The 10,829-nt window shown below is 50.0% G+C and overlaps 1 protein-coding gene across 1 annotated transcript in view; it reads left to right on the top strand.

The window, feature by feature from the left end:
* Positions 1–10,829, top strand: part of FBN3 (fibrillin 3) — an 83,511-nt gene that overhangs the window by 70,954 nt on the left and 1,728 nt on the right. Inside the window, exons 57-62 of the mRNA XM_064280505.1 lie at positions 286–408; positions 545–661; positions 2,690–2,818; positions 3,086–3,205; positions 4,594–4,828; positions 5,755–5,905. Coding sequence (XP_064136575.1) covers positions 286–408; positions 545–661; positions 2,690–2,818; positions 3,086–3,205; positions 4,594–4,828; positions 5,755–5,905 — 875 coding nt within the window. The remainder of the gene's footprint in view (positions 1–285; positions 409–544; positions 662–2,689; positions 2,819–3,085; positions 3,206–4,593; positions 4,829–5,754; positions 5,906–10,829) is intronic.

Raw genomic sequence — 10,829 nt, 5'->3', positions numbered from 1 at the left:
ATTCGCAGCATTCGTCTAAGTCAGAGGTCAGCAAATAGAGCCCAAGGGCCGTTTTTGTAAATAAAGTTTTATTGGCACACATACCACCTACGGCAGCTGAGTTGGGTAGTAGCAATAGATCATATGGCCCACAAAGCCAAAAATATTTTACCGTATGGCTCTTTACAAAAAGAGTTTGCCAGTCCCTGGTGTGAGTTCACAGATGCAGGATGGCCAGGGTCTGGGGTGACCCCAGTCCCTGGGGAGAATCCATCTGAGTCCCCTGCACACCGCCATCCCCTCTAGATGTGGATGAATGCAGCCAGACCCCCACGCCATGTAGCTTCCTCTGCAAAAACACAGAGGGCAGCTTCCTGTGTGCCTGCCCCCGCGGCTACCTGCTGGAGGAGGACGGCAGGACCTGCAGAGGTGACGTGTTCCCCCCCAACACACCCCAAGAGGGCTCTCCCCTCCCCTGCATGAAGGTGCTCTGGGAGTCGGGCGCCACCTCTCTGCCCAGCCCTAGCCTGGCCTGCCCTGAGCGGGCGGGCCGTCTGTGCCACAGACCTAGACGAGTGCTCCTCCAAGCAGCACAACTGCCAGTTCCTCTGCATCAACACCGTCGGTGCCTTCACCTGCCGCTGCCCCCCTGGCTTCACCCAGCACCACCAGGCCTGCTTTGGTGAGTGCCCCAAACCCAGCGGCCAGCCCACAACCTGGTGTTCCCTCAGTTACTGAACAATCAAGCATCAAGTGCCCCGTGTGCGTTACGCACTGGGGACACGGGTGATTGGAACTGAATCCTTGCTTTCTCAGCACTGTCAGCCTGGTGGAACCTAGAACCTCAGAGATCAGTCTGAGGGGCTGGGAGGCACACCCTCAGGAGTCCCCTGGCTCGGCCCAGGACACCTGCCCTCACCTATACCAAGTCTCTGTGGAGTCTCTGTCCTCGGGCCTCCCCACAGTGCTCAGAAAGCTCAGGGGCTTACACCATCCAAAGAGGAAGTTGGTTCCAAAGCCAACGCTGCAAGCCACCTGTCACTGCTTTTAAGTGTCTTGTGGCCCTGAGGGGACCAGACCTCCTCTGAGAGCTGAGTTCAGCTCCTATTCAGGCTCCTGCTCTTCTACTGAGCACCTACTGTGTACCAGGCGGTGCTCTACTTCAGGGGCAGGCAAACTCCAGCCCTTGGGCCACGTTCGGCCCCCTGTTTGCTTTTGTTAATAAAGCTTTATTGGCAAATGGCCACGTCCATTTGTTTACATACTGTCTGTGACTGCTTTCTCACTACAACAGCACAGATGTGTAGTTGCAACAGAGACCCACAAAGTCAAGAATGTTTACCATCTGGCCCTTTACAGAGATTGTTTGCTGATCCATGCTCTGGACTCAGGGGGTACCACAATGAGCAAGAGAGACTTTTACCTAATTACATTAATTTAATTCTCACAAAAACACATTGAGGAATGTAAGATGGTGCAGCCACTGTGGCAAAGTTTGGTGGCTTCCAAAAAATTGAACGTGGAATTATCCTATGACCCAGCAATTCCACTCTTAGATATATACCCAAAAGACTTGAAAGCAAGGACTCAAACACACACGTGTTCATCCGTGTTCATTGCAAAACTATTCCCGATAGCCAAAAGGTGGAAACAACCCAAGTGTCCACCGACAGATGAATGGATAAATCCAACGTGGTCCATTTGTGCAATGGAATATTACTCAGCCGTAGAGAGAAAGGAAGTTCTGACATATGCTACGACATAGATGAACCTCGAAAAATCATACTGAGTGAAATAAGTCAGACCCAAAAGGACAAATATTGTATGATTCCATTTGTATGAAGTATCTAAAATGGACAAATGTATAGAGACAGAAAGTAGATTATTGGTTACAAAGAGCTGGCGGGGGAGGGAAAATGGGAAGTTATTACTTAATGGGTGTAGAGTTTTTATTTCGGGTGATTGAAAACTTTTATAAACAAATAGTGGTGATGGTTGCACAACACTGGGAGTGTGATTAATGCCAGTGGATTGTACACTTGAAAATGGTTAAAATTGCAAATTTTATCTTGTGCTTATTTTTAGCACAATTAAAAACACTCACACACAGTGAGGTAGGCATTATCATCTCCATGTTATGTTACAGCTGAAGAAATGGAGGCACAGAGAGGATAAGTAAGTCACCCAGGATCACCCAGCTTTTAAGTGATGGAGCTGAGATTCAGATCAAGGCAATCTGGCTACAGAGTCTGTATTTATAACTACTCTGTTATCCTGCTGTCTGCCATTAAAAAAACAAAAAAAAACCGTTGCCATCAAGTTGATTCTGACTCATGGTGAGCCTGTGTGTTGCAGAGTAGAACTGCCCCATAGGGTTTTCTTGGCTGTAACCTTTATAAAAGCAGGTTGCCAGGCCTTTCTTCCTTGGTGCCGCTGGGTGGGGTTGAACTGCCAACCTTTAGATGAACAGGCGAGCACAAACCGTTTGCACCATACCAACTCCTTTACGTACGTTATCTCAATAAATGTTGACATAAATGTGAAATGTCTATCATGAATCCCATTTCACAGAAGGGTGACACTGCGGCACAGAGAGGTTAAGGGACTTTCCTGAAGCCACACAGTGGATCCAGTGGTAGGAACAAAACTGGGATGCCCCACGTTAACCCCTAGCGACCAGGCTGCCCTGTCCATTCTCTGTCCTCTGCAGACAATGACGAGTGCTTGGCCCAGCCTGGTCCCTGTGGCACTCTTGGGCGCTGCCACAATGCCCCAGGCAGCTTCCGCTGTGAGTGCTATCAAGGCTTCACCCTGGACAGCTCTGGCCAAGGCTGTGAAGGTAGCTCCAGGCTGAGGGAGGGATCCAGAAGGGCTGGGAGGAGAGCCACTGGCGAGCAGTGAGGGCTGCAGAGCAATGCTGGCCAAGTCCATTTCTCAGGGAGTGGTGGCCTGGAGTGCTCAGTTGAAAAAGATCCTGAGACCATGGCTCTGAGCTTTGGGAAAGAGTGCTGCACTCAATTAGTGATGTCTGCCAAGAGTGCAGCAATGGAGTGTGTAGATGTGTTGGCTACATCTTTGCCACCTTTGCCCTCTCTCCATTTTTCAGATATAGATGAGTGTGATGGGCCCCACCGGTGCCAACACGGCTGCCAGAACGAGCCAGGAGGCTACCGCTGTGGCTGCCCCCAGGGCTTCACCCAGCACTCCCGGTGGGACCAATGTGTGGGTGAGTGGTGGTGAGTGGGAGGAAGCTGGGTCCCCCATCAGAATCTGCCCGGAGCTGGAAACTAGGAACCACCCCTCTGCAGGACATTGTCACAAGCATAGCTATTAAAGATCAAACAGGCTGCCCTAGAAGGTAGTGAGTTCCCAGTCAATGGCAAGGCTGGGGTGTCAGGGGGCTGCAGAGTAAGGCTGGCCAAGTTCATTTCTCAGGGAGTGGTGGCCTGGAGTGCTCAGTTGAGAAAGATCCTGAGACCATGGCTCTAGACTTTGGGAAAGAGTGCTGTAATCTATTAGTTATATCTGCCATGGGTGCAGCACTGGAGTGTGTGGGTGTGTTTGCTACTTTTCCATGGCTGGTGTAGAGGGCCTCAGGTTGGGGGGCTAGCCTTCTGCCCTGCATCTCATGCTTCTCTTTGCTGCCCAGGCCCTCCTAACCTTCTACCCTTGTCAGGACCTATTCTCTCGCAATCTCTCCTCAGCCCTCACCCTCGACCTCCCCAGCTCTGGGCACCACTGCCAGCCCCTCCTGGACACTCTCTTCTCCCATGACCTCTGTAACATGCTGTTCCGTCTTTCCTGATGCCTTGCGGACACTGTCTTCTGTGCCTGCTCTCCAGCTCCTCCTCCTGCCCCCATGGTGGGTCTTCAGCTAAGTTCTTCTCTGTATTTTCCCACATGGCGTCTGTCCCTTTTGGATCTTGCAGACCTTTGACCTCTGCTGTCGATTTCTCAGGCTGACTCTTCTGCATACTTACTGATTCATTCCTTTAGCTATTGCTTCTCAAGGGCCTGCCTTGCACTAGACCCAGGGGATACAGAAGTGAGAAGAGAAGCAGACATCATCTCTGCCCTTGAGTTGTCCAGTTGTTCAGGGGGACACAGGCATTCACTAGAGCAGCGGTTCTCATCAGAGTGATTCTGCCCCCCAGGGGACATTTGGAACACCTGAAGACATTTTTGGTTGTCACCTTGGGGCGGGGGGTACTACTGGTATCAAATGGGTGGAGGCCAGGAATGCTGCTTGACATTCTGTGATGCACAGCACAGCCCCCCCGCCCCGCCCCACACACACAACCAAGAACTATCCACCCCGAAAGTCAATAGTGCTGAGAGTAAGAGCTTATGTTCTGCGTCATTCTGTAGTTCAGGATTTACGTGAAGTTTTGAAAAGCGCTTTGACAGAGAACTGCAGGGTGAAGGGTGATGGGCAGGAGGTTGTCTAAAGGGGGGACCAGGTGAAGTCTGAGGTGAGGGGTCACAGTGAACTTGTGAAGGCTTTGACATTGGACCTAGCTCTGAAGGCGGAATGGGGAGGGGGCGTGTTCCAGGTGGAGGGCACTGAGTGTGTGAAGACCGCCGTGCGCCCCCGCCCTCTCCCCCTACCTGCAGATGAGAACGAGTGTTTGCAATCGCCTGTGGCCTGCGGGAGTGCTGTCTGCCACAACACGCTGGGCAGCTTCCGCTGCGTCTGCCCCTCGGGCTTCGACTTCGACCAGGCCCTCGGCGGCTGCCAGGACGTGGATGAGTGCGCCACGCGGGGTGGCCCCTGCAGCTACGGCTGTGCCAACACCCCCGGCGGCTTCCTCTGCGGCTGCCCCCGAGGCTACTTCCGGGCTGGGCAGGGGTGAGAGACGCCGACAGGGCAGGCAGACCCCTGGACCTCATGAGTGTACACACCTGGGCTGTGCACACGCTGAGCCCTCCCCCAGGAGAGCTGCCTCTGCCTGAGCACACAGGCATGGACACACGTTTGCTAGAGAAAACTGGACACACAGAGGCTCCAAGGCACCAGTATCTGTGCACATGGCTCCCAGTACTTGTGTGCATGCAGCTCACACCCCGCTGTTGTGCAGTTATCCTTACGGTGCTCCTGTAGGCTCACACATCCACTTAGGTGGGTACACACCTCCCTGTAGTACATGGGCATGTGCACACGAGCTCGCACATGCCCACATCCTCAAGTACACTCATGCGTATTGCTGTATCCCAGCATGCACAGGTGAGCATGAACACGTTTTCATCTCTGTGTGCATACTGATGCACACGTCCCTGGGTACACTCGCTTGCCTTCGTACATCCCGTTGTGTACATGTACACACACATTATCCTTATGCGCATGCGGCCTTGCACCTATCACACATCCCTGGGCACACTCAGGTGTCACTCGTACCTCCCAGTGTGCAAACGTGCACATACACATCATCTCTGCACATGGGTTTACACACATCCTCAGGTAGACTGATGTACATCTCACCTCCCAGTGTGCAAACATGCATGCACACAACATCCTTGTGTGCACGCAGGCTCACACTTCTTCCCAGGCGTACCCAGCAACACACAGGCACACCTCCATGCAGACCCCTGTGCACCTGCATACACATCGCTTATCCATACAGAGCCAGTCAGGCAGATGTGCAGAGCCGCGAGTGCTGTGCACTCTCCGTGGACAGCCTGGCTCAGAGTGGTGTAGAGGGGATGGCAGGTGGGGGGCTGGCTGGGGAGGCCCACCCAGGGTGCCCCTGAAAGCCCACCCATCCACGTCTGCCCCAGGCACTGTGTCTCCGGCCTGAGCTTCAGCTCTGGACCCCAGGATGCCCCAGACAAGAAGTTGCTGCTCTCACCCGAAGCCTGCTACGAGTGCAAGATCAATGGCCTCTCCCCACGGGACCGGCCACGGCGCAGCACCCACAGGGACCACCAGGTGCCACAGGGCTGCACTGGGTATGGAGGTAGGGGTAGGGCAGCGAGGGGACAGGCCAAGGGGTGGGAAAGAGGCTATGGGCCCGGCTGACCTGAACCACCCCAGAGGAGGTGCTATGAGTTGGCCAGGTAGCTGCCCTCCAAATTTCTTAGCATATACAAGTGAATACTTCCACCACTGCATCCATTTGTTGAAACATAGCAATTGATAATCCGTCAATTCCTGGAGCCTTGTTTTTCGCCAGTGACTTTAGTGCAGTTTGGACTTCTTCCTTCAGTAGCATCAGTTCCTGATCATATACTGCCTCCTGAGAAGGTTGAATCTTGACCAGTACTTTTTGGTACAGTGACTTTGTATTCCTTCCATCTTCTTTTGATGCTTTCTGCGTCATATAATATTTTCCCCATTGAATCATTTAATATTGCAACTCAAGGCTTGAATGTTTTCTTCAGTTCTTTCAGCTTGAGAAATGCCAAGCATGTTCTTCCCTTTTGATTTTCTATCTCCAGGTCTTTGCACATGTATGATACTTTGTCTTCTCCAGCCACCCTTTGAAATCTTCTGTTCAGCTCTTTTACTTCATCATTTCTTCCCTTTGCATTGGGTCACACGTGATGGTTGAGAATTCTACCACTAAACCACCACTGCCCTCCCTGGGAGGTGTAGATGCCACTATTATCCCCCATTTTATAGATGGGAATATTGAGGTTCAGAGAGATCAGATCCTGTGTCCATGTTGCAGGCATTGAAGGTGCTGGAATAGGGATCCCATGGCTACACCACATGGCCTTTTCTACACCAGCCTGGGCCTTCACAGCCTGGCATCTCAGACCCCTCTGCAGCCACGAACTTACAGGGTCAACACTTTACCAGTTGCCATCGAGTTGATTCCAGGCATGGTGACCCCGTGTGCTCCATAGCGTTCTCTGTTGTTGTTGTTAGGTGCCATCGAGTCAGCTCTGACTCATAGCGACCCTGTGCACAACAGAACGAAACACTGCCCGGTCCTGAGCCATCCTTACAATCGTTGTTATGCTTGAGCTCATTGTTGCAGCCACTGTGTCAATCCACCTCATTGAGGGTCTTCCTCTTTTCCACTGACCCTGTACTCTGCCAAGCATGATGTCCTTCTCCAGGGACTGATCCCTCCTGACAACATGTCCAAAGTATGTAAGATGCTGTCTCGCCATCCTTGCCTCTAAGGAGCATTCTGGTTGTACTTCTTCTGAGACAGATTTGTTCGTTCTTCTGGCAGTCCATGGTATATTCAGTATTCTTTGCCAACACCACAATTCAAAGGCATCAATTCTTCGGTCTTTCTTATTCACTGTCCAGCTTTCACATGCATATGATGCGATTGAAAATACCATGGCTTGGGTCAAGTGCATCTTAGTCTTCAAGGTGACATCTTTGCTTTTCAACACTTTAAAGAGGTCCTTTGCAGCAGATTTACCCAATGCAATGCATCTTTTGATTTCTTGACTGCTGCATCCATGGGTGCTGATTGTGGATCCAAGTAAAATGAAATCCTTGACAACTTGAGTCTTTTCTCTGTTTATCATGATGTTGCTCATTGGTCCAGTTGTGAGGATTTTTGTTTTCTTTATATTGAGGTGCAATCCAAACTGAAGGCCGTGGTCTTTGATCTTCATTAGTAAGTGCTTCAAGTCCTCTTCACTTTCAGCAAGCAAGGTTGTGTCATCTGCGTAACGCAGATTGTTAATGAGTCTTCCTCCAATCCTGATGCCCCGTTCTTCTTCATATAGTCCAGCTTCTCGGATTATTTATTCAGCATACAGATTGAATAGGTATGGTGAAAGGCTACAACCCTGACGCACACCTTTCCTGACTTTAAACCAATCAGTATCCCCTTGCTGTGTCCGAACAACTCCCTCTTGATCTATGTAAAGGTTCCTCATGAGCACTATTAAGTGTTCTGGAATTCCCGTTCTTCGCAATGTTATCCATAATTTGTTATGATCCACACAGTCGAATGCCTTTGCATAGTCAATACAACACAGGTAAACATCCTTCTGGTATTCTCTGCTTTCAGCCAGGATCCATCTGACATCAGCAATGATATTCCTGGTTCCATGTCCTCTTCTGAAACCAGCCTGAATTTCTGGCAGTTCCCTGTCGATATACTGCTGCAGCCACTTTTGAATGATCTTGAGCAAAATTTTGCTTGCGTGTGATATTGTTCTATAATTTCCACATTCGGTTAGATCGCCTTTCTTGGGAATAGACACAAATACGGATCTCTTCCAGTCAGCTGGCCAGGAAGCTGTCTTCCCTATTTCTTGGCATAGACGAGTGAGCACCTCCAGTTCTCAGTAGCTGATTTTTTGGAAGTAGATCACCAGGCCTTTCTTCTGAGGCACCACTGGGTAGACTCGAACCACCAACCACCAACTTTTCAGCTAGCGACAGAGTACATTAACTGTTTGCACCACCCAGGGTCTAAAAATATTGTCGCTGAGTACAGATGCCATCACCCCTAGCTCAGCCCTCTACAGACATCTCCTGAGACCAAATACCTTTGCTCTGTAGATTTTATTGAACACCTACTATGTGCTGGGCACTGTAATGGCCATGGGGGTTACAGCAGTGAGCAAGAAAGATGGAAGCCCCTGCCCTGATATTCTAGCAGACGGACAGACTTTTAAAAAACCCAACTTATTTTATAACATGATAAATACTGTGGGAGAAAATAAAGCCAGAAGTGGGAAAGGAGTTTTGAGCCTAGGAGGCTTGCTACATTAAATTAATTAAATGTGAGCATATCATTTTGCCCTCTCTCACCCTCTAGGCTTTTTTTTTTTAACCCTTGCTGGGAAAAACAATGGCTGTGTATATTACATGTTACTGTGTGCCGTCGAGTTGATTCCTACTCGTAGTGACTCTATAGGACAGAAGTAGACCTGCCCCATAGAATTTCCAAGGCTGTAATCTTTATGGAAGCAGACTGCCACATCTTTCTCTGGCTGAGCTGCTGACGGGTTTGAACTGCCAACCTTTCAGTCAGCAGCCGAGCACTTAACCATTGTGTCACCAGGGCCCCTGAATATTACTCCATAGCTGTCCCTATCTTCTGTAAGCTCTACAAAGGCAGAGTCCTGTCTGTCGGGCTTGTTGCTGTATCAACAGCCCTTGGTACTCAGCAAGAGTGAATGGAGTAGTCGTCAGGAGACGGCTCCTGGGATTGGCACAAGCAGATCTGAGTGGAGGATGAGTATGCCATATGACTTTGCCTGCAATAACCACTGACTGCCAGCAGGTGTCAGTAAGAGCACATGTCTAAGCAACACTCCCTGAAAGAGTTGAAATCTCAGAACTGAGAACAGGAATAGCTTTCACTTTAATGCAACAGTAAAACTCTCCATTGGCATGTAAATTAGGCAAAATAAAGCACAGCACTGCCCAAAGCAAAGGAGAAGAAAACAAATTGCTGTGTGATTGTCTAGTCGCCCAGTGCTGGGACCCTGCCACTGGTGCTCACTGGCTTATTCAGGGCCCTGTCTAGGTGCCAGAATCAGGAAGGCACTCAGAGGAGCTCAGATAAAGAGGGGTTTGTCATCTGCACACAGGGGCCTCTCAGGGAACCCAGATCAGGAACTACAGCGGCCTCCTGGGAACCGGAAAGCTGTTAGGCAGCTCTTCTGTCTGGGGCTGGCTCTCCTCTCTGGGCAGCTCTGGAGTTTTTTTTTTAATGCCAGCCTCCTTGGGTACCTCTGAATGACCTCAGGGCTCCAGGACCAGAGGCCATCTGACTGACCGCCCCCTATCTGGGTCTCTGAGGCCAAATCCTCCATTCCCTCAGTCCACGCTGGCAGGGGCCAGACTGCCGTCCATTCAGCCGAGACGGGGTCCAGCACATCATCTTTGCCACAGGTGGGAAAGGTGTGCTTTCCCACCAGGGAATGAGCATTGGCCTTTATGCCAATCTGTCAAGACTGACCATTAGCCGTGCGGATAGAGGGCTAAAGGGAAGCCAAGGGCAGAGCTATGCTAGACATTTTTCTCCTCTTAAAAAAAAAACAAAAAACAGTTGCCATCAAGTCAAATCTGACTCATGGTGACCCCATGTGTGTCAGAGCAGAGCTGCACTCCATGGGGTTTTCAATGGCTGATTTATTTTTGGCAGCAGATCACCAGGCCTTTCTTCCAAGGTGCCTCTGGGTGGACTTGAACCCCCAACCTTTTAGTTAGCAGCCAAGTGCTTTAACCGTTTGTATCACCCAGGGTCATGTGTTAAGGATACAAAGTATAAGTTTAACGTTATAAGAAACTGTCAAACTGTTTCCCTGAGTAGCTATCCCACGTTACATTCCCTGGTGGCACAAACAGTTAGGCACTTGTCTGCTTACCAAAAAGTTGGTGGTTCAAACCCACCCAGCAGCTCTGTGGGAGAAAGACCTGGTGATCTGCTTCATAAAGATTCAAAGCCTAGAAAACCCAACGGGACAATTCTACTCTGTTACATGGGGTTGCTATGAATTGGAATTCGACAGCATACACCAACATGTATGTCTGTTGTTTTTTCCACAAACAAATTGCATCCTTTAGACACTGCTCCACAAACTTGCTTTTTCACTTAACGAGACCTTGCAAGTGATTCCACCACCAGAATGTATAAATCTACTTTCTTCTTAACAGCTGCATACTATTCCACCCTGTTGATCAATGGTAATTCATTTCCTTTTTCCTATCATGGGCTTTTCAGTCATTTCCAATCTTTTGCTGTTATAAACACAGCTGGCTAATTTCCTACCAAAACCATCTGCCGTCATTGATCGACTCCGACTCATGGCCAACCCACGTGCGTCAGAGTAGAACTGTACTCCATAACACTTTCAAGGGATGTGACCTTTCGGAAGTAGATCGCCAGGCCTTTCTTCCAAGGCACCTCTGAGTGGACTCAAAC

This window comes from Loxodonta africana, chromosome 3 (genome assembly GCF_030014295.1).
Source record: "Loxodonta africana isolate mLoxAfr1 chromosome 3, mLoxAfr1.hap2, whole genome shotgun sequence".
Classification (NCBI taxonomy): domain Eukaryota; kingdom Metazoa; phylum Chordata; class Mammalia; order Proboscidea; family Elephantidae; genus Loxodonta; species Loxodonta africana.
This window is presented reverse-complemented; position numbering and strand designations above follow the sequence as displayed.